This window comes from Heloderma suspectum, chromosome 5 (assembly GCF_057233095.1).
Source record: "Heloderma suspectum isolate Gila_16-S chromosome 5, 16-S_ref, whole genome shotgun sequence".
NCBI classification, from domain to species: Eukaryota; Metazoa; Chordata; class Lepidosauria; order Squamata; family Helodermatidae; genus Heloderma; species Heloderma suspectum.
In genome coordinates, this window is record NC_139462.1 from 80,730,478 (window position 1) to 80,754,974 (window position 24,497).

General features: G+C 41.0%; 1 protein-coding gene across 1 annotated transcript in view; it reads left to right on the forward strand.

Moving 5' to 3' along the window:
• Nucleotides 1-24,497, forward strand: part of WDR17 (WD repeat domain 17) — a 68,121-nt gene that overhangs the window by 7,858 nt on the left and 35,766 nt on the right. Inside the window, exons 5-14 of the mRNA XM_084856489.1 lie at nucleotides 2,145-2,396; nucleotides 3,236-3,358; nucleotides 7,753-7,940; nucleotides 9,641-9,809; nucleotides 13,126-13,217; nucleotides 16,462-16,544; nucleotides 18,963-19,049; nucleotides 22,100-22,264; nucleotides 23,497-23,699; nucleotides 23,808-23,957. Of these exons, the coding sequence (XP_084712615.1) occupies nucleotides 2,145-2,396; nucleotides 3,236-3,358; nucleotides 7,753-7,940; nucleotides 9,641-9,809; nucleotides 13,126-13,217; nucleotides 16,462-16,544; nucleotides 18,963-19,049; nucleotides 22,100-22,264; nucleotides 23,497-23,699; nucleotides 23,808-23,957 (1,512 nt within the window). The remainder of the gene's footprint in view (nucleotides 1-2,144; nucleotides 2,397-3,235; nucleotides 3,359-7,752; nucleotides 7,941-9,640; nucleotides 9,810-13,125; nucleotides 13,218-16,461; nucleotides 16,545-18,962; nucleotides 19,050-22,099; nucleotides 22,265-23,496; nucleotides 23,700-23,807; nucleotides 23,958-24,497) is intronic.

Sequence of the window (24,497 nt, forward strand, 5' to 3'; positions counted from 1 at the left end):
TTATGCTGACACTGTAGATTCTATAAAAATGGATTTGAAAAATCAGTCAAATGGTGTGAAATATTGAGCAAAAAAATGTAAGAAGCTGCTGCAGTATTGTATCTGTTGATATTGGAGTCTAATTTGAACCCTTAATCTTTAACAAGACATCAGTAGAAAATTATAGTGAATGTTCTTCCTCCCCATGATTCCAAGACTGCAAAGTGCTGTTTTACTCACCCAAAAAGAACTGAGCGCCTTTAGTGCTGTAATTTAAGGCTGAGTCATTATTGAGTAACAAACACAGTGTAACAGTGTCTTAATTATTTGTATTTTAGCATATTCTCCAGTATGTTCACTTTATTTTCAACTAGTTATCTCTGTATAGCTACTAGTAACACAATGGGGGCATCCAACAAAGAAGGAAACTGTAGATGATAACAGAAATATGTGAAGTTTTAACTTCAATATTAACTTTATCTTGAGCCCCAAATCCTGCAGAATTCATTCTGGCAGCCTGATCCTGTGCATGTTTACTTGCAATAAATCCCAGTAAGTTCAGTGGCGCTTACTTCAAAGTAATTGTGCACAGGATGCAACTTGATCTATGTATCAAAACAAGGACATTTCTTACCTGGAATGCTCCTGTGGTATGGCCTTTCAGGGGTGTTCTTAGAAAACCAGCTTTAATTAGCAGGAACAAAAGAAGGTTGCTGGGAATTGCATTGACTCGCCTCTTGTCTACTAATATAAACAGTATCCATTGAGGATGATGCAAGGAAGCTCTAGTCTAGGGATGGGCAAACTGAGTCCCTGCAGATGTTGCTGACTCCATGTCTCATTAGTCTCTGCACACATGTCCAATAATCAGGGGTGGTGGTAAATGTAGTACAACAAAATCTGGAGAGACCTAGGTTCCCCACCCCTGTTCTAGTCTGTTTAATGGGTTCACTAAAGTTAATGGAAGTCTACCATTTTAGGCCGTGGGTTCTGTCAATGCCCTGCACTGTAGCATGGATTGAAAGGCTCTATGGATCAGATCTTGTGCTTGGTTCGGTTTCTCAGGGAAGCAAGATGGAAAGAGATCAGCACCATGGAAAGCTCAAAGCGGGAAGCCAGGCAGGGTTGTCTGTATGTTGCTCCAACAAGGAGTAGAGCAAGACTGATGTTTCAATAAGAGTGTAGTTGCATTTGGGCAGGTTGGCTCAGCTCTATATTGACTGAGGATTTGCCTCTTAAAGGGGCTTGGCCTGTTTTAGCCATTACAGGCTGTGACAACATGAGAGTGGCTGTGGCATACTAGTTTCCTCAGAGTCTGAGGATGGTAATGTGACTTCCACTGGATGCAGGGAATCTGGTCCCTGGGATCTCTCTGGAGAATTGGATCCTGGGAGACAGAAGCCTCATGATGCCTTTCCATAGCAGAGTCCTCTACCTGAACCATTAACTCTGGAGCCTCTTCCAAGGACAAGGGGCTACAATCCTCTGAGGATGAGGATCTGAGGTCCTGATCCATGACAGGAATCTTTTGGAATAACCCTAGTGGACAACTGCCATATCCCAGTAGCATGGATCTGCCTTGATAGACTATCAAGACAGATCATCTATCAACTTAATATAATTTTACTTACGTCTTGTTTTAGCTCAGGAGTATGTAACTTTCAGAGCCATGGCTTTATCAAATCAGTGTAGCTAAGTTTTTGCAGAGAGTTTACCTCTTTAAGTAACTGTAAGATTCAGTGTGGCAGTGTGTAGGCTTGACATTTATTTATTACATTTCTATACCACCCAATAGCCGAAGCTCTCTGGGCAGTTCACCTGAAGGGCAGATTAATTAAATAATTATTTTTAAAATCGATGTACAGTATATTTATTTTTTATTTCTTTAGTTCTGTTTATATCCCACTCATCATTAACAAAAAAAATCCTAGGGTGAGTAACAAAAATATTTAAAACAACCAACAAAGTGCAAGAAATAAGCCTCTAATAAAACCAATAGATAATCAGCAGAAAAAAACAAATTATCAACAGTAGACCTAATCCTATTAATTACAGTAGCAACTAACCACTTAAATGCCTGTGTATTAAAGAAATATTAGGATGTAAAATTGTTCTGCAATGCTAACTCTTGTCGGTATTTAAGGAATATATTTTTACTTTTCAAGGTTCTAAAAGTCAAAAACATGTTCTAAGGCCAGAATCACTTGAAGGGACAGATGAGGAAGATCCTGTTACTGCCCTGGAATGGGACCCTCTGTCAACAGATTATCTTCTGGTTGCAAATTTGCATAATGGAATCCGTCTCGTTGATTCAGAGTCTCTCTCCTGTATCACAGCCTTTAATTTTCCTAGTGCAGCAGCATCTGTACAGTGCTTAGCTTGGGTTCCTAGTGCTCCTGGAATGTTTATCACTGGAGGTAAAACAAACAAAAAACATTTTTACACATTGCTTTATTAAATAGTGCAATACATAATACACAGGGCACAGTCTTGGGCATGATGAATGTTAATGTGGTTATTTATAATATGTGCATTGTGTGATTACCCTTACCTAAGGGTAAGGACAGACATAACTTTTTAAGAGTGGTGGAAATGGTTTTCTAGCACCATCACTGCCCTCAAAGCATATGTACACTTCTCTGTCTTGGGGCAAATTCTGGAAAACAAAAACAAAATTCTGTTTCTGTGGGGCCAGGATCAGGTTGAATGGGGGCAAGGGGAAAAGTTGGCTTTGGTTGACACCTATTTATTCATGGCACTGCCAGCACAGCTTTCCATCCACCATCCTCACCCCATTCCCCAAATCGTTTTGCAACTGGTTTAAAATTTAAATACTTTTTTGTATATATGGTTGGATGTTATATATTTACATAAACATTTATGTATCTCTTGAAAGCCTGATAGCTCACCTGATGCATAAGAGGAGGGACCTCCTTGATGTGAAAGCAAAACAATGTTCAGTTTGATGGTGTGTGCTTGTAATGCCAGTTGTGAAACCAGGCTTGCACAATGTGTGATCATGTCTGTCTTTGCCTGTAATACTTCATGAAACTGGACGTGAACTCTATCATGTTCTGTTCCTGCTTATTTATGTTACAGAGATGGTTTGTGTTTATCATCTTGTCTCATATGCATAACGCTGATATGTCCAAACCAGCTAAGTATTTTGCTGTTGCAGTTGTCAGTTTCTTGAGTCAGTGTACTTTCTTTCCTTTGATAATCAGAAAATAAATGGAGTTTATCCTTTTTAATACAGATTCTCAAGTTGGTGTGTTGCGTGTTTGGAATGTGTCACGAACAACACCAATAGATAATTTTAAACTGAAGAAAACAGGTTTCCATGGTTTACATGTTCTTACTTCTCCTCCAAAAAAAAAAAGTAAGTATATACTTCTGTTTTTGTTTTGATTTCCTCCCTATTAAAATATCAATAAATTGTATCAATAAACCTAATTCTTAAGTCTGCACCTTTAAACTGTTAGCACTTAAACACAATCTGGATCAATTAAAGGCTGTATGGTCCTTATAAGGACCAAATTCCTGCCTGAAAGTTAGTTCCTTTTTTTAGAAACGAAATTCCTTCTTGGGATCATTGAAATACATAAGTTCTCATTTTTCATTATAAAATACATGTCTCTAAGAAGATTGTGGGTCTTAACATGCTGATAAAGGATGCCTTGCAAATAGTTTTAAAAGCTCACTCATCCTTGAGTGCTCCATTCTGTTCCACTTTATTCTCTCCCTAATGCTTTCTCTCACCTCACCATCCTGCAATCCATTCTGTTTACCCTCTTCTGTTGCCTGCACAACACCCTTTCCCAAGGTAGGAATGTGGGAGAATCTTCTGTCTGTTAAAGGCTTGTCGTTCAGTCGTGTCCGACTCTTCGTGACCCCATGGACCATAGTACGCCAGGCCTTCCTGTCCTGCGCTCTCTCCCGGAGCTGTTAAAGGCTAGGAGGCACTTAAGCGAGAACTACCATGTTCTCCTCTATCTCTGCAAGAGCAGCAACCCTACCCTCTTGTTTCTCCTGGGCTAAGAGCACTGGGAGAAGCCATAACAATCTTTTCTTGGACTTGCAAAAGAGCATTGTGGCAGCTGAGGGCCAAAGTAGATGTGCATAATTTGTACAAATGCAATGAGGGAACTTGTTTTTTGTTACATAAATAGCAGCTAAGGGGAAGCCTGAGGAGCCTTAGAAACTCCCCACCCTCCCCAACTGTTCTTTCTCTGTCATGGTTGTCTCTCAGAAGCTGCTGTTTGCATTTCAAAAGAAGACTTGCAGGCAGATTTGTTTATTGTTCTGTAATACTAACTCAGTTTATTGCTGGCATTTTGAAGACTGCTAATGAATCTCCTCCTCCTAATTATTCCCACTGGCCACTTCTTGCATCACTTCTCACCTCCTCTGCTTTGTCAACATTGCTTTGTAATCCATCTTTGTTTCCAAAGTCTTGATTGATAGTAGCAGATACTTAATAACTGCTACTATTCTGTTAAATATCTGCTACTAACCAGTTACAATAAGATTTTTCTGACATATTTTAGGCATATCCAAGCAGAGTAAGTGGGTCTGCAATGTTAACAATAGCATAGATTCTACAGAAACTGTCCATACTGGCAATGCCCTGCTCAGGCTTTCGTTGTACCCACTGTAGAAGATGTTTCTGGTATCTCAGAATTGTAGAGGCTATGTCACCAAATAGGTCCCTGGGTTTTAGAAAACATAGTAGCTAACTGTTGTAACTAACTGAATCGCTGTTGTAACATTGTGGGTTAAGAGCATGAACAATTACTGAAGTGCTTGATTCAAATCCCAGTTCAGGCATCAACCTAGTAAGTCGTCTTAGGCAAGCTGTGATCTTCAGTTTTGTCTCCCTGCCTGAAATAGGGATAACATCACTGTCTTACTGTTGAGGGTGGTTGTAAGGATTAATGAAATGATATGTGGAAAGTGCTTGGACAACTTGGACGGGGGCGGGGGGGGGTATATAAATACCAAGCCCTGTTGTCAAAAAGGTCTCATAAGTGGCATCACCCATGCTCCTGAATGTATTGAAATGCTCTGGAAGAACAATAGTTAAAGGGAAGCATTTTTGTAATGCAGTGTCTGATGCCATGTTTAGCCCAACATATAGAGGTCACACTACACAATGATCAGGTTTGGATGATCAGTGGAGAAAAGAAGCCACTGTGGCTTCTTTTCCCTGTCCCGTGTATGCTGCACACATGCCATTTGCTGAATTACCCTCGCCACAGGTTGTCATGTCATCCGAACCTGGCAAGGGGCGTGGCAGGGGTGGCTTCCAAACCACCCCACAATCTATGGCTTGTTGTAGGGGTTACGGGGTGGTTTGGAAGCCACCCCTGCCATTCACCTCATTGGGTTTGGACAACACAACAAACTGTGTCATGGGTGATTAGGGAAATGGTGGTCGCGTGAGCAGGGAAAAGAAGCCACAGTGACTTCTTCTCCTCTGATGATTGTCTGAACCCAGCCAATATAAATACAGGTGTCCACATGCTCTTGTATTGAATGGTCTCAATTTTTGTTGGAAACATAAACTTTAAATGATTCTTAAGTCAAACCAGAATCACTAAATGTAACTTTGAACAACTGTACAAAATCTCATTTATCAAATTTAATTTTGTTTTGTTATAAAAACAAAACAGGCGTTTCCATATGAAATATGGAAACAGGTTTTGTTGTATTCAAACTTAAATGCCAAATAAGTGTTCTTAGTAAAGATCAGGGTGCTAAGGTACCTATCCCAATTTCTGCCTCTTTGGTTGTTGTTGTTGTTGTTATTCAGTTGTTCAGTCGTGTCCAACTCTTCGTGACCCCATGGACCATAGCACGCCAGGCCTTCCTGTCCTGCGCTCTCTCCCGGAGTGTGCTCAAGTCCATATTCATTGCATCAGTGATGCTATCTAGCCATCTCATCCTGTGCTGTCCTCTTCTCCTTTTGCCTTCAGTCTTTCCCAGCATCAGGGTCTTTTCCAGAGAGTTTTCTCTTCGCATTAGGTGGCCAAAATATTTGAGCTTCAACTTCAGTATCTGTCCTTCCAATGAGCAGTCAGGGTTGATTTCCTTGAGGATTGATTGATTTGACCTCCTTGCAGTCCAGGGGACTCGTAAGAGTCTTCTCCAGCACCACAGTTCGAAAGCATCAATTCTTCGGCGCTCAGCCTTCCTTATAGTCCAGCTCTCACAGCCATACGTTGCTACTGGGAAAACCATAGCTTTGATTACACAAACCTTTGTCGGCAAGGTGATGTCTCTTCTTACTCTACTGTCTAGGTTTGCCATAGCTTTCCTCCCAAGGAGCAAGCGTCTTGTAATTCCATGGCTACAGTCACCGTCTGCAGTGATGTTAGAGCCCCAGAAAATAAAATCTGTCACTGCTTCCATTTCTTCCCCTTCTATATGCCAAGAAGTGATGGGGCCAGATGCCATGATCTTCGTTTTTTTAATGTTGAGTTTCAAACCAGCTTTTGCACTTTCCACTTTCACCCTCAACAATAGGCTCTTTAGATCTTCTTCGCTTTCTGCCATTAGGGTGGTATCGTCTGCATATCGGAGGTTGTTGATAATTCTCCCGGCAATCTTAATTCCGACCTGTGATTCATCCAACCCGGCGTTTCTCATGATGTACTCTGCATATAAGTTAAATAAGCAGGGCAACAATATGCAGCCTTGTCGTACTCCTTTCCCAGTTTTGAACCAATCGGCTGTTCCATGTCTGGTTCTTACTGTTGCTTCTTGACCCTCGTACAGGTTTCTCAGGAGACAGGTAAGGTGGTCCGGTACCCCCATCTCTTTAAGAATTTGCCAGAGTTTGTTGTGATCCATACAATCAAAGGCTTTAGCATAGTCAATGAAGCAGAAATAGATGTTTTTCTGGAATTCTCTTGCTTTCTCCATGATCCAGCGAATGTTGGCGATTTGATCTCTAGTTCCTCTGCTTCTTCGGAACCCAGCTTGTACTTCCGGTAGTTCTCGGTTGAAATACTGCTGGAGCCTAGCTTGTAGGATTTTGTAGCTATCAGGGACATTCAGATCTTGCCTGTATAGTTCTTCTGTGTATTCTTTCCACCTCTTCTTCATCTCATCTGCTTCTGTTAGGTCCCTGCCTTCTTTGTCCTTTATCATGCCCGTCTTTGCACAGAATGTTCCCTTGAGATCTCTGATTTTCTTGAAAAGATCTCTAGTCTTTCCCATTCTATTCTTTCCCTTGATTTCTTTGCATTGTTCATTTAAGAAGGCCTTCTTGTCTCTTCTTGCTATTCTCTGGAACTCTGCATTCAGTTGGGTATATCTTCCTTTCTCCCCTGCTTTTCGCTTCCCTTCTTTCCTCAGCTACTTGTAAAGCCTCATTAGACAGCCACTTTGCTTTCTTGCATTTTTTTTTCTTTGGAATAGATTGAGTTGCTGCCTCCTGAACAATGTTACAGACCTCTGTCCATAGTTCCTCAGGCACTCTGTCTATCAGGTCTAATCCCTTAAATCTATTCCTCACCTCCACTGTATATTCATAAGGGATATGATTTAGGTCATACCTGAATGGTTTAGTGGTTTTCCCTACTCTTTGGTAGGTATTCTTAAATACACACTGCTTATTCAAACGTGGAATTGTTAAATTAAAACAAACTAAAAACTCTTAAAACACATTTTTATGAAACCATTTAACTACCAGTGTCAAGTGGATAATTACACTGTTCTTTTAAAAAAATATGGAACAGTATGCTAATACGTTTTATCTTTTCAATTCAGCATTTTCTTCACAGTCTCCTTCTAAAAACCATCACATGTCATCTACAAGTGAGGCTGTTCCACCTCCAACTCTAACCCCAAACCAAGCATTTTCCCTTCCTCCTGGACATGCTGTCTGCTGTTTCATGGATGGTGGAGTGGGACTTTATGATATGGGAGCCAAGAAATGGGATTTTCTTAGGGATCTGGTATGTTTGCTCTCATTTCTAAACTTTTGTCTAAGGTTCAGTTCAGATATTTAGAATCTTCAAGTGATCTATCTTTACTATCCCTGTGGATGTATAGAAAATGTATATTACCTGTGCCTTCCATGGATTCAGGTGCTGCTTCCCAGCTGAAGTTTCTGTGATCAAGGTAGCACATCTTTGCAGCTGGTATAATGATGGGAATGGGAATCATTCCTGTGTAGCTGTTTTATTCATGGTGTAAGACATGCAATTAAGTTCTCCATTTGCATCCATTCCTGGAGTTGGACAGGGAGCACAGAACTGCAAAGATGTTTGAAATGTGTGAAATATCCAGTAAAGATAGTAGAAAAATGCATGCACATTTTAAAATAATTGCAAAAGAAATTATTTGTGAGACAACAGACTAGCATAAGAAACAACCTACTAAAAGTTGCAGTGTTCAGTTTGATAAAAAACAGGTTTTTTAATCCCCAGTTTCAGGTTGGCCTTATTACAAGGTGGATATGGACAGTCACTCAGAGCACTGGAGATCACCCTCCTGTGGGATATTCAAAGGCCTTGTGTAATTCTTGAAGCCTGTTCCCAGGCTCTGAGTAGGGAAGGGGCAATGCTGCAAGCCAAACAGGAAGTGACCCATTGACAGCACAAGACACTCTTAATCATGGCACCCTGATGCCAGTCATAGACAAAATATGTAGAAATGAATAATGAACTGTGCGTGTGTACCCTATAGTGGCCTTTGGGCCATCCCAAATCATATGGATTACCTCCAGGGGGAAGACCTCTACAACAGGGGTCCCCAACCTTTTTGGACCTGTGGTCACATTTAGGAATTTGAGAAACCACCACAAAATGGCTCTTACAGAGGATGGGGCTAGTCACATAATGGCTGCCTTGGGGGCCTGGCTCGTCAAACATGAGCTAAAGGGCAGGGGAGAAATAATGAGGCTAGAGGCTGGGAAATAGCAAGGGAAATAGCAAGGCAAAGGGGGAGGGGGGACAGAAGGAGAGAGGCTAAGGGGATACAAGGGGGGAAAAGAGCAAGGCTAAAGGCTAGAAAGGGAGAGAAAGCAGACAGTGCTCTAGCCCTTCCTAACAATCCACAATAGAATTGCCCAGCTGGGTTCAGATGTCACAACAAGCCACCCTTAGAACAAATCACCCTAAACAACCCTACTACAATCCCTGGGTTCTCAGGGTGGCTTGTTTGTGAAAAACAACCCATGATGGCAAAACTGCTTCATGGTGAGACCTGGGTTCGGACATCACTTTAAGCCGCCCTGCAACCACCCACTGTAACAACCTACCATGCAAACCACATCACTGACTCCCTGCCTTTGTACCCTGCCTTTTTTGGGTAGGAAGGTGGAGTGCAAATCAAAGAAATAATAATGAAATATTTTGATTGTGTGGTTTTTAACTGCTTAAGCTTTGTTTTGATTCTCAGTTCTGATGGATTTTTTCTAGTGTTTTTATTATATTGTATATGAATTTTTATGTTTGTATACTGCCCTGGAACCTACTTTAGTAGGTGAAGGGTGGTCTAGAAATTTTTTAAATGAATTTTTACTTTGGTGTGTGTTTGTGTTCTCCTGTTAAAGAGAAAAAACATATTCTAAATGTCAACAGATGCAGTTTATTCAATCAACTAATAAAAGGGGTAAAAAGAGCTTTTATAACACAACTTACCTCTGTTCTAGGGTCATGTTGAAACCATTTTTGATTGTAAATTCAAACCCGATAATCCTGACCTTCTAGCTACAGCATCATTTGATGGAACAATAAAAGTGTGGGATATAAATACTTTAACAGCTGTTTACACTTCTCCTGGTAATGAGGGGGTAATATATTCCCTTTCATGGGCTCCAGGTGAGGATATTTTACCTTAACTTCAGTATTATTCAGTATTACTAATGTTCAGTAGTAAAGATGATAGCCCTGTCAGTTATTTGCAGCAAAAACAAGGGTCTTCTGGCAGTTTTTAGCCCACTGCAGATGTTAATTAAATTACCAATTAAATTACCAATTTGTGTTGTCAACACTTCTTTATGAATATTCACTGTAATCACTGTAAGGACCTGACATACTTCTAAGGTTTAATGCATCTTTCACAGCCTCTGTTTTTGAATTTCATTTCCCTCTAAGCTTGCTCTTTACAATTCCCCCTCCTCACAACCATGTGCATATATACTCTGGATAACACTTCTTGCATCTGATGAAGTGAACTCTTGTCCATGAAAGCTTATGCCATAATAAAATTGTTAGTCTTTAAGATGCTACAAGACTCTTCTTTTTTCTTTGGTTGTTGAAAGTAGTAAAATAACCACTGCATTCGTAATTTTGCACTGTGCTGTCTGAATTGGTAATTCTGCATAAGCACAGAAAAAAATCCCAGTTTGGATCCTAAGAACCACAAGTACTGTTCCACTTATGGAATGGGGTCTGCCCTGCTGCAGCTGCTTGCGGGAGACCATCTCAAACAAACCTCAGTGTGTTGTGTGGGGTTGCAGGACTGGGGGAATTGGTGAAAATATAATACCTTGATCCACATGAGAATGTGGTACCTGGTACAGGTTTCCACCTTGCCTTACTTTTATTGTTTTAAACCCAAATTTTAACTTTGCAACCAGTCATGGTTGCAAAGTTAAGTTTGAAAGGATGGGGCAGTGCCTGCTGAAATCTTGGGAGCCCAAAGGGATCTCTCCAAACTGGGAACATGGGCATCAAAATGACAAATGCAGCGCAATGTAAGCAAATGTAAAGTGATCCACGTTGGGGCAAAAAATCCCAACTTCAAGTATAGGCAGATGGGATCTGAGTTAGCAGTGACTGACCAAGAAAGAGATGTTGGGATTGTGGTGGATAGGTTGATGAAAATGTCTACTCAGTGTGTGGCTGCTGTGAAAAAAGCAAATTCCACGTTAGGCATAATTAGGAAAATAAATGAAAATAAAACTGCCAAGATCATACTCCCCTTATACAAAACTGGCACAACCACACTTGGAATACTGTATACAGTTTTAGTCCCTGCACCTAAAAAAGGATATTGTAGAGTTGGGAAAAGTGCAGAAAAGGGCAACTAAAATGATCAAGGGGCTGGAGCAACTCCCCTATGAGGAAAAGTTACAATATCTGGGGTTGTTGAACTTAGAAAAAAAGGAGGGTAAGGGGAGACATGATAGAGGTGTACAAAATTATGCATTGTGTGGAGAAAGTGGATAGGGACACACTTTTCTCCTTCTTTCATAATACTAGAACCTGGGGTCATCCCATGAAGCTGATTGGTAGGAGATTCAAGATGTATAAAAAAGTACTTCTTTTCACAGCACATAGATAAAATATGGAATTCACTTCCACATAATATGGTGATAGCCACCAAATTTGGATGGCTTTTGGATTGGAACTTGTCCTTTTGGATGGATTGGACAACTTCCTGAAGGTTAAGACTATCACTGACTACTAGTCCTGATGTCTATATGCTATCTCCAGTATCAGAGGCAGTATGCCTATGTACAACAGTTGCTGGGGAACATGAGTGGGAAGGTGCTGTTACATTCATGCCCTGCTTATGGGTTTCCCATGAGCAGCTGGTTGGCCATTGTATGAACTGAATGCTGGACTAGATGGACCCTTGATCTGATCCAGCATGGGTTTTCTTTCATTCTGAATAAGATTTTTATCAGGGAACAAAGCTTTAGTGCTCCACATAATTCTACTCCTCCCTATGACTACTAGAAACATAATAAATAACACACAATAGTAAAACTTTCAGAAAACAGTACGTTACCAAATGAGAGAAACTATGCAAGATCTAAAATCTAAAATTGATTTCTTCAAATTCACTACCCAAATCAGTTCCTGATCCAATGAATCTCAGTCCACTCATGTCCCCTCCGCCTACACAACCTTATCTTCCACCTCTCTCTTTTTCTCTCTCTGCCAGCCAACCAATCCAGGGAATTGGTTGGCCAAAATATATTTTGCTGGCTGAGGCAGAGCAGGAAATGCCGACTCCCCTCTCACTGGATCACTACCCATCTACCCCCATGTGTATGCACTCACTCATGTACATACTTTCTCCCAGGATCACACACTCTAAAGATCTTTTAAGATCAGCCCCCCCACCCTTTCTCTTCCATCTCCATCCATCAGGCCTACATAAGCGTGTACCCCATTAATCATTTGTGTGTGTATATACACTCGCATACACACCTCTTTTCCTGCCCACCCCCTAAGTTTACTAGTCAGAGATAGGGTCCCTCCCTGACCCCCCCTCCCTACCCGCAACTTTAATTTTGTTTACTGAATGGCCAGCCATGATGAAAACTGAAGTGTCAGCTTCCAGCTGCCCACTATCCTCCTTTCCTAAGAACAGAAAATCTAGGGCAGTTAAGATGGGCAGCTGGATACCAGTACTTTGCTTTGCAGCATGCCCAGCCACCCAGAATTTTTGTTTTAAACCCCAATAGGGGCAGGAGGCCTTGTGGGTAATGTGGGAGATGCCTATAAGTTGTACAGTGCCCATGCGTGCCACACTGGGGAAGGCATGTGTGCACAGTGCTATATATAATGAATGCACATTCCAAATGGCAGCACCATATTGTGTGTAAAGAGAGAAACTGGTCTTACTTGGGCCAGCCTGTAAAGGCAAGGATCAAAAAAGTAAGCCCTGCCAATAGTGAGTGCCACCAATAGGTCATGACATGACAAAAGGAGATATCATACTATTTCATTCTAAATCAGGAAACATGCTTCGCTGGCATGTTCTGTGAAGGGAAAGGAAGGGAGGAAATCTCCAAAAAGCATAAGAAAAATAGAATGGAGAAAAGCATTACTCTCTGGGCAAACAGTAGTGAATAAGGAAAATAGATTGTGATAGTCCCTCTTTGATAGCATTGAAGGTAGATCTGAAACTGAATACTTGGCAGGCAGAAGATGTTCTTAACTATCCAAATCTGCTATAAAAATAACCAGAACTTTGAGGAAGCTTTTTCTGAAAGAATATGAAAAGTGTTTGTGGGGTGAGGGGAGTAAAAGCACACATTAAGACTGGCCTTTGAATTGAGGAAAGTCTTCTTTCAAATATGTTGCCTGTTCTGAGCCTTTGGGATAGGAAAAGAAGGATAAATATGAGTATAACTAACATTCCTGTCTCTCTGTTTATTCAATGAACTTTTTCCTAAAGGAGACTTGAATTGCATAGCTGGTGCAACTTCCAGAAATGGTGGTTTCATCTGGGATGTCCCCCGGGGCAAAATGATAACCCGTTTTAATGAGGTAAGATAAAAAGAGGCTGTAGCTCCCAATAATGCCTGTGCAAGGAAATGTTCAATTAGTATGTGTACTTATAACCAGTACATATACTAGTTTTGAGTTGTCAAAAGGGGGTTACTTTTTGTGAAAGCTGTAGTTCACTGTCAAAAGTGCTGTCCCCCACCTTAGCAAATTTTGGAGGAGCACTTCGAAAGTGGACAAAAGTGCTCTCCAGTGAATTTTATAAATGGAGCCGAAGCCCCTTCCGCTTCAGAAATGAACAGGCAGTGAAAAAAGTCAAGGCGAACAAGGTCTGTCTGTCTGTCTGTTTCTCTCTCTCTCTCTCTCTCTCTCACACACACACACACACACACACACACACACCCCTACCTCTTCCCCTGGGAACATTTCAGTCCCCATAAAACCACTACTTTTGAGCTAAAAATAAAAATTTAATGAAAAATTAAGCTTCGGTGTTGCTGTCTATGGGGACTTTGTGATACCATTTCATTGAAAGGAGAGAGTTTTGTGCATAATCATATACAAAGGGTCAGTCTTAAGGCCAGCTCAATGCACTGATGCCAATGGAGCCTTCCCTTGAAATGCAAATAGCAGCTTCCAAGAGACAGTTTTTGTCAGACTGTGACAGGAAAAGGGAGAATTAAACATGTTTAGCCTTGAAGAGAAGACTGAGGCGAGATATGATAGTGCTCTTCAAGTACTTGAAAGGCTGTCACAGAGAGGAAGGCCAGGATCTCTTCTCGATCATCCCAGAGTGCAGGACACAGAATAATGGGCTCAAGTGACAGGAAACCAGATTCTTGGCTGAACATCAGGAAAAACTTCCTGACTGTTAGAGCAATACGATAATGGAATCCATTCCTGAGGGAGGTAGTGGGCTCTCCCACACTGGAGAGAGGCTGGACAGCCATCTGTCAGGGATGCTGTGACTTGGATTCCTGCATTGAGCAGTCTCAGAAAAAGTGGTTTTTTGGAACGAAACTCCAGGGTGGCTGCAGGATGGTCACACATCATGTGCCCCGAATGACCTGCAAATGCAGCAACCTCACAGTAAGTCACTCGTGGAGACACCCCCCAAGCCTGGCCTGGGCCCAGTTTACCATAAGGAGCTTTAGAGGAAGCTGTGCCTTAATCTCATCATTTGCTGGAGTAAGATCAATGAGGAAAGGTACAGAGCCTTATCCATAGTTTCCTGTTAAGCCAGTTCCACCACAGTTTTTAGAAAAGCTCCAAAAATTCTTTAAAAAAAATTCTGGCAGACCTATATGGGCTAGTCGAAAGAGAGGTTTGAGCATAATTTTAAAGAGAAACTAAAAAAGATTCCACATCTGCATCATTAACACTTTTCTCTCTAAATTGCTCTCAGATCTGATTCCCAAGCTGCTTTTTATACTCAGAGGACATTGAAGAGCAGTTTGAGAGTTAAGGAGAGAGGAATGCACCTTCTGAAAGGAAAGCTTAAGAGAAAAAGAAATAATTGCATGCCCCCTCAATCCCAGCCTTTAGTGTGTAGTTCTTGAGCACAGCTCCTGTAATCTTAATTTTTTTTTGCAAATTACGACTTTTGCAACACTCTCAGTAATGAAAATATATTTCTATAAATATTTGATGACGATCAGTACTCTTGCATACAGATGATCAGTAAACTCAGGTATAAGACTCTGGGCTGATTCTTAAGAGACATATAGTATTCCTATTCTGATATCCAAGTTTTTTTTAAAAATAAATACACATGTTGTACATCTGTTGTGAGTGCTTCTGGATGCCCTCAAGGATTGGGAAAGGACTGAAGCCCCCTCACACACCCATACCCACTTTTTATTTGTAAGAAAAAAGGCAGGGATTTATATATGAGTAAGCTTTTCACACATGTGTATTTTGTACTCTAGTATTCAAACTAGAGAACAAAATTTCTTGCAAGAAGTGGCCGGCCCTGGTTGAAGTGTTTCAAAGCTCCATGTTAGAGTTAATTACAGATTTTTAACTGATTTACCATCCACTGTGTACTGGATCTGTAACAATGCATTTCAGAGCAGTCTAGATTTGAGCCTTCTAAGGCTCTTTATAACCATAAAAAGAAAAATTAGACATTGCTGTCCCAGTGTGAGTAAACTCAGTGGTCTTTTAAAAAATTTGCTCTAGCTGAAATACCATCCTGTTGTCCAACATCACACATAGTTCCACATTTGTCTTTTAACAATAGATGGCTACCTATTCATTTATTAACTCTGTGGATACGCTAGTGTTTCCCACAGCCTGACAGCATTCAGTTTGTATCTGTTACAATAATGTAACAGATACCATAAGCTAGCATGCAGCTTCCTGAACTTCAAAGCCAACCATTTACATGTAGCTTCATCCAGTTATACTGAAATTCTTGAATTTAAGCTAGTTCTACTGATTTCAGTGGGCTCACTGAATTAGAGGGCAAGACTGGGTAGCTATACCAAGCTCCACAATTTAACCAGAAAATCAAATATCAGCATACCCGATCAGAGATACTTCAGGTATTTGTCTTCTATGAAGAGTAAATGCATATTTTTAGAAGCTGATTGAAAAACTTGACAGCTTTATATATTAGATTTTTCCTAATTTAAAAACCGAATTTTGAAAGGCAATTGTGTATGTTAAAAGCTTTAAAATTAAATTTTATTAATGAAGTGTTCTGATGCAAAAAGGGGTTGTTGTAGCACTTTGAAGATCCCATATTTATAGCCACTCAGGGTCTAATCTCTCCCTAATGGAATGTATGCACGCACATGTGCATGCACATCAATTTTATTTGTTTCTAGAGCAGACTTGTTGATATGCTTTAGTGTAACTTTCTACTAACAGACCACTCTGAGGGAGAGTTGCAAGTCCCCCAGAGCTTTAGTCAGTTATAATTCTCAAGTTGTTGCCTTAATTCTGTAAAGCTTTTCAGTTTTACTTGGTTATAACTCTCGAGTCATTGCCTCAGTTCTGTATTAAACCATAATGCTACTTGAAGCAGCCAGAGAATGCTGCAATCTGTTCACTCTCTGGTTTCTTACCAATTACAGTGTATATATTTTGTCTCAGGCTCATCCTATCATTACAAAATACCATGTCGGAGGGTTATATGTACATCCTAAACTCAAAGACTTGTAGAAAATATGGATTAATCTTGCTAAGAAATGCGGGGTGGGAAGAGTCATAGACAAGTATAAAAATAAGAGAAAAAGGGGTGAATTATTTCTTATTGATAGGCATTTTACATTTTTTGAAGCATGGAAAGAATGGAATCTTCTGCATTGCATGGAGTCATAAAGATTCAAAAAGGATTGCAACCTGCAGTGGTGATGGATTCTGGTAAGTGTCATTTAGAAGGCATCCTTACTATTACATATACATTTTGATAAAGTATGATTTGATTTGATTACTTGGCAAAATGTGAAAAATTGATCCATTGATTGATAAAATGTATTGACATGGAACTGCATGTTGCAGAGGTGGAACTCAGTCACTTGTCATACATTTCTTAACAAAAACACTAAATGATCCTAGAACGCCTATTGCTGAATTGTGTTTCTGTGCATAAAGCTGCTGAATGGTTGATGTTCTTCTTGCTATACACATGTGCCTTCTATACTACTCCTGGAAGACTGCTTCAGTAGTGGCATTTCTCCTACCCGTACCACGTAGGAGCAAGCAACACTGATTCCTTGTATGCCTATTTTGCTGTATATGCATACAATGGGAAAACGTGATTGGCTGCAGTTTCCCAGCACTTGTCTGCTTTCATGTGTATAGAAATGCGAGACCATCACAAGATCACTTTTAGGGAAGACTGATACTAGCAAAGAAGCATTCAAGAAAAATTCTCCAGGCTCCTATCAAATTTAATAAAAAAATTGGTCTTGATAAACTGTCAGCTTTCAAAAGCCAAATGAGACATCTAGCCTTGAAAATATCTCTGAAATTTTCTACTTTATGTAGTGACTCTATTTTTATCCCTTGGACCATTATGGAGAAGCTGATAGAACCATCAAAATATGGCAGTTCTACACAGTCCCCTGTCTGTGCTTCCAGGGTACTGTACAAGGGAATGGTGGATATTATGGGAATTTTGAATGTATGGAAACTGCCTTGGTATGACTGTGACATTGCCATATTTTTTCAGAGGAAACGGAAAGGAATAATCCAGATGTACAATAATGGGCAGTATCCAATGTTAGCTCTACTTAGAGTAGACTCATTCATTTCAATGGATCTACTCTGATTTGGACTACTATTGGATACTACCCAATATATTTAAATTCTCCATAGTTACCCAGCATGTTTCACATCTGTATAGCTCTTAATTGGGGGACGGTATATATATTTTATATCACATGGAAATAAACATACACCATTAACAATCTTCATCCTAATGTTCCTGTACTGTATATTTATTACACTTGCTGGGAGGAACCATAGCGCTGAACACATGCTTTACTCAGGTGTGGGTAACTTGAGGCCCTCTAAATGTTTTAGCCATCAGCCCTAGCCAGCATAGTCATTGGTGAGGGATGATGGAAGCTGTCAGCTAAAACATCCGGAGGGCCACAAGTTGTCCATCCTTGCTTTACATACAGAAAGCCACTATTTTAATCCTTGACATCCCCAGTTTAAAAGATCTCAGGTAGTAGAGCTGGGGAGAGCTGCTGTGAATCAGGATAGCCTGTATGCAGGTAGATAGGATCAACAGTGTAACTTGGTATAACACTGCTTCATATCTTTGGATATACATATAATTACATGTATTCTAATATTTCTTTACTTTTTATTAACAGAATTGCATGCAATAAATTTGCAATTGTATGTAATACATATAGAGCAGGCGTCCTCCAGATCTTTTGATCTATAACTCATGCCATAGCCAATGGTGCGGGATCATGGGCATTGTAAGCCAAAGCATGTGGAGGGCCACAAGTTGCCCATCTGTGATATTAGAGGGCTGGATCCAGAGTTTAGTGGAGTGGAACCCTGTGCAGGCGGAAAATGGGCGTGGGAGACTTTTGCTGATTCTCCCTTCCCACTACAGCCCCATATGCTCCTGAAAATCTGCTCTGGAGGGTTGAGGGATTCTCCAGAACAGCATGGGAGATGCCCTTGGGGGCTGCAGGGGAAAGGGGAAATTAGTAAAAATCCACCCCTCCTTCTGCCCATGAGAATGTTAGCAAGTGGGGCAAGAGCCTCCACTGGATCCAACTCATTTCCATATACGGAAAGAGCCCTTCTGTACACGGAACAGCAGGTCTTACCCAACCCTCAGACGACTCTACAAAGTGCCTTATATGTGACCTCAGTAATGTTAGTTTATAGTGAGCAATAGTTACTATGTACATTTTGATAGAAGTACTAATTGACTTGATTTTATGGGGAAAATGTAAATTGATAGTAGATACTGGCGTAGATAAATGACAACGCAAGTGACAAATAATAAGTTGATAAAATGGGTTTTTTCCCCCTGTGGGAATTTTAGTAAATATATTAAAATATATTTTACTGATAAAGAACCACTGCAGGTTTGAAACATGTTGGATAAAAGGGGGCCATTATTAAAGATACTACCGTTGCACATTTGGGCTAGTCCACTTTGTTCTGTGCGGTTGATAGCGTGCCCCCCTTTTTGTTCTTTCATTTTCCAAAGAACCACTATAATGAAATAAAAGACATAACTTAAATATGTCCACCATAAAAGTTTGCAAACCTCTGACTTACGTTTTTATATTGCAATTCATTCAGTATTATTCGTACCATTGATGGCAAAGTTCTGCACAAGTACAAACATCCAGCTGCAGTTTTTGGCTGCGATTGGAGTCAAAATAACAAGTGAGTAACTATTCTATACGTTTTCCTCAAATTGTTATATCTCATAGTCCCAAAGAATAATAAAGGTTAAAACAGGCATGTTCTAAAATTAACGCAGTTCGTGTAATATAATTGTTGGTGTGATCTGGCTTAGTAATGTGAAAGGCAATTTGTTCTGTTCTGGATCTGCCTGAAGATAACACTTGAGTGGCTTAGCAGTACTGACTTCCACTTACATAAGAGGTCCAAACATTTTAGTCCCATCATTGAGGCTACAGGAAGGCTGAGTTGATGGCTGGCACACGTCTTCATTTTGACTCATATTCACATATGGAATTAAAGTTGAAGTAAACTAGTGATTAAACTGGAGGAATGTCCTTACTTCATAGAATGACTGATGGAAGGTAGAATAACTTAGGGCACAATCCTATTCAGACAGGCGGACATCTCCGAACTCAGAGGCGATTGCCTATCCAATGCAGGGCAGGAGAAGGACGGAGGGGATCATTCCCTCCATGCTTCAGACACCCTGCATTTTCTGCTACACAGCCAATTTCTGCTATCTAGCTGCAGGGGGGTGAGCGGGGGAGGAGGCTGCTGTACGACACATTGGATTTGTCATTCAGACATTTCTGCCATCCCCACCGTGGAACGCCCCCAGATACGCCCCCTTTCAGCTGCTTCGTGCTCCTTTTGCAAGTGCGGAGGACGGGGCTGTTCCGCACTGCCTCCGAGGCAGCATGGAAATGGGGGGAAGGTCGGTTTTCTGGGAACCGAGCTCGCAGCGTGGGCTCCGAGGTCAGTTCCTGGAAAACAACATATCCTATGGCCATCTAGCTGCTGTCTAGCGGCCATAGGATTGCTCCCTCCATATGCTAAAAGCATATTAAGATAATGTATAGCTTAACATCGAAATCATGGAATAGGGTTGGAAGGGGCCTACAAGGTCATCGAGTCCAACTCCCTGCTCAGTGCAGGAATCCAAGACAGAGCATCCCTGACAGATGGCTGTCCAGCCTCGTCTTGAACGCCTCCAGTGTGGGAGAGCCCACCACCTCCCTAGGTAATTGTTCCATTGTCGTATTGCTGTAACAGTCAGGAAGTTTTTCCTGATGTTCAGCCAGAATCTGGCTTCCTGTAACTTGAGCCCATGATTCCGTGTCCTGCACTCTGGGATGATCGAGAAGAGATCCCGGCCTTCCTCTCTGTGACAACCTTTCAAGTACTTGAAGAGCGCTATCATATTTCCCCTCAGTCTTCTCTTCTCAAGGCTAAACATGCCCAGTTCTTTCAGTCTCTCTTCATAGGGCTTTATTTCCAGTCCCCTTATCATCTTTGTTGCCCTCCCCTGAACCCTCTCCAGTTTGTCTGCATCCTTCTTAAAAGTGTGGTGCCCAGAACTGGACACAGTACTCCAGATAAGGCCTAACCAGTGCTGAGTAGAGGAGAACTAGTACTTCCCGGGATTTGGAAGCTGTGCTTCTATTAATGCAGCCCAAAAGAGCATTTGCCTTTTTTGCAGCCACATCACATTGATGGCTCATATTCAGCTTGTGATCAACAACAATTCCAAGATCCTTCTCGCTTGTCGTGTTGTTGAGCCACATCTCCCCCATCTTGTAACTGTGCATTTGGTTTCTTTTTCCTAGGTGCAGAACTTGGCATTTCTCCCTGTGAAATGTCATTCTGTTGTTTTCTGCCCAGCGCTCCAGTCTATCCAGATCACTTTGAATTTTGTTTCGGTCTTCCAAAGTATTAGCTATCCCGCCCAATGTTGTGTCATCTGCAAATTTGATCAGCATTCCTTGCACCTCCTCCTCCAAGTCATTAATACAAATGTTGATGAGCACTGGGCCCAGGACTGAGCCCTGTGGTACCCCGCTCGTTACCTCTCCCCAGTTTGAGAAGGTCCCATTGATAAGCACTCTTTGAGTCCAGTTCTGTAGCCAACTGTGGATCCACCGGATTGCTGTTTCATCTAGCCCACTTTGAGCTAGTTTGCTCATCAGGATATCATGGGGCACTTTGTCGAAAGCTTTGCTGAAGTCGAGGTATATGATGTCTACAGCATTCCCACGGTCCACAAGGGAGGTTACTTGATCAAAAAATGAGATCAGATTTGTCTGGCAGGACTTGTTCTTGACAAATCCATGTTGGCTTCGAGTAATCACTGCATTGTTTTCAAGGTGCCTACAGATGGATTGCTTTATGATCTGCTCCAGAATTTTCCCAGCGATTGATGTCAAACTGACTGGTCTGTAGTTCCCAGTTTCCTCCTTTTTACCCTTTTTGAAGATAGGGACAACATTAGCCCTCCTCCAGTCATCTGGCACTTCACCCGTCCTCCATGATTTCTCAAAGTGAATAGACAGCGGTTCTGAGAGTTCTTCTTCCAGTTCCTTTATTACTCTAGGATGCATTGATATAACAGTGCAATTGTAAATGAGTAAATAAGTGAGTAAATAAGATTGTGGCCTTTCCTCCTCTCCTCCCACTTCCCGCAGAGCAGTCTTGTGCAACCTGGTGCCTTCCAGACATTTTGGACTACAACTCCCAGCATTCCTCACCATTGGTTATGCTGCCTGGAGCTGATGGGAGTTGAAGGTTGGCATAAAGGAAGAAATGGACTCTTGGATTTGTATGAATGACTGGCATAATCCCATGCATGTTTAGACAGAAAGAACTCCTACAACTCCCAGCATTCCCCACCCAGCCATGTCAAAACATACATAGGATTGTGCTCTTAAATAGTTGATTCAGAAAGATGGATTAGCAGGGCAAAATATTCTGCACAGTAGTTCATTTGTCTCTCCGTATCTGTTGTTAATGCTGGATAACTTATGTGATACTAGTGGAACTGTTGCCAGTGAGCACTGACTGTTAAAAATAATAACAGAGATGCAACTGCTTTGAGAACAATAACAACGTGATAATTGCTATCATTGGATGTCTGAAATGAAAAGGTAATACAGGGCAGGTTTTCAGAAAGCTTGCTTATATTTGTTGATTTTAGCATTTTTAAATAGTGTACTAGTGACTTCAGTAGTTGATGACTATGCTCCTTTTTGCAGAGATATGATAGCCACTGGATGTGAAGATAAAAATGTTCGTGTCTATTACCTTGCAACTAGCTCTGATCAGCCACTGAAAGTATTCAGTGGGCATACTGCAAAAGTGTTTCATGTAAGATGGTCTCCTCTGAGGGAAGGAATCCTCTGCAGTGGTTCTGATGATGGGTGAGCATGTTTGGGCTGAAATCTATAACTATTAAAGTCAATGTGAGATTTGCCTTTCATTCAGTAAACAAGGATGGATTGTATTCAGAGTTTATACTGTCTGTTTTTATTGATTACATTTGGCTGACATCCAAACTACGGGATGATTTTTGTGGAAGGCAGGTTCAGACTGGAACTGAGCTGCTTTAAAGGACACTGTACCAGTGTGTGCTCCTGTGCTGAGAGGGCCTATGTAGCTTGATGAGTCCAGTGCCCCAGTCATGCTTAGAGGTTGCACTTACTCATTGGTGCTTACTATTTGGGATGATATTGGAAAGGAGCATTTTCACGCTTACAGGGATGTATCAATCATTCTCTGAGTCCAGCTCTGTTCAGCAGCCGTGTGGCCCAGTAGGTTACTAATTGTGGCTTACCTGACAGTGGTTCTGTTACCCGACAGCAGACCAAGTTCTTGTTTCTCAAGAGGAAGCCAAGGAAGCATTCATTGTGAAGCCAGATGCTAAAAGCTGCACTACCCCTGTCTTCCTTCAGCTTTCTTTAAAGCTGCAGGAGAAGTTGGGAGTGTACCTCTAATTGTATGGAGATGAGGGGGGCACTGCTAGGGCACACTGAAGTTATTTGGCAGGAGTCTAGGTTATCTGTGAGCAGCCAGATTAAAAGTAGAGGAATCAAAACAAGGAAATATAAAGATCGTGTAGGTAATCCCGCTCCCCATTCCCAAAAAAACTACACTTTGCAGTAACAGTATTATAACAGCTACTAGTGATGGGTTGATATATGCAACCTTACACTAAGAGCTCTGTGACACAGTTTATCAGTAAAATCTGGGCTTTCCTGTAGTGTTACTATTTGTGTTTTCTATCCTCACTGCATCAGTTTCCTTTTCAGATGTCTAGAGCTCTTAACATGGTATCTAATCCATCTAATCTAATCCCAAAGCAGACTACATGAGACTTCAGCTGCAATTCTATGCAAACTGACTAGGGAGCAAGTCCCATTTAAAATCAGTGGGAATTACTTCTGAGTAATTGTATTGCACTGCAGAAATGCTAGGACCCTGGTCAAAGAAAGCAGAGGAGAAAAATCTTCATTTAATTGTACAGTAAGAAGAAGTAACTAAATTGTGTGGTGTGAGCAATTCTTCTGGATATTTTTGCATCTGGATTTTTTTTATGTGACATTTTATCTAGTGATGATCAAATGTTACAATAAAGTTATTTCATTTCTTACAGCACTGTTCGAATATGGGATTATACACAAGATGCTTGCATAAATGTTCTTAATGGACATACAGCACCAGTACGAGGATTGCTGTGGAATACAGAAATACCTTATTTATTGATATCAGGCAGCTGGGACTATACAATCAAAGTATGGGACACAAGAGATGGAATCTGTCTGGACACAGTGTATGATCATGGTGCAGATGTCTATGGTAATATATTTAATGTTTTGATGCTACATGTTTTCAGTAGCTATTATATTTCTAAATATTTCCCTTCAGTATTTTAAAACTAATTTATTAAAAATATCTTTCGTTTAGGATTAACATGTCATCCTAGTCGTCCCTTCACTATGGCCTCTTGTTCTCGAGATTCCACTGTGAGACTTTGGTCTTTAACGCCTCTAATAAATCCTCTCCAAATAAATATTGTGGCAGACAGATCATGGGATGAGATTATTGGAAACACTGGTGGGTAATATTCATATGAGCTGACATTAAGGATGTACAAAACTTTATTTCAGATTTTTCCACTTTGCTTCACCATGCTCTTTCATATCCATGGAGAGCCTGTGGAGTGTCTTGGATATCCTTGTTTCTCTGTTGATGTGGGAGGGCATACAGGATGGGCTTCATCAACCTATGCAGGCTTGAGAGCCAGGAAATTGCATGATTTCCCCACACCCCTTAAAAAAGTTGCACAAACTTACGTGTATCATAGCAGTAGGTTGATATGTTTATGTTGACAATATTACATGTGCATGCTACTCTACAATTCCCATGACACATTATTGCATTGCCTTGATGTCAAGTGTGTACACAGTTTGAGAAACTGGATCTGCAGACTGATGTGCACAGACAATCCTGGAAAATGCCAGCTACAGGCTCAAAATATTACTGGTTTTCTTGTTTCATTGAGCTTTACCCATATATGGTTGTGTGTAGTTTCACATGACTAGTTATGAATCAGAATATGCATCTCAGTGAGAGTAATGCATTACTGGCAAACAT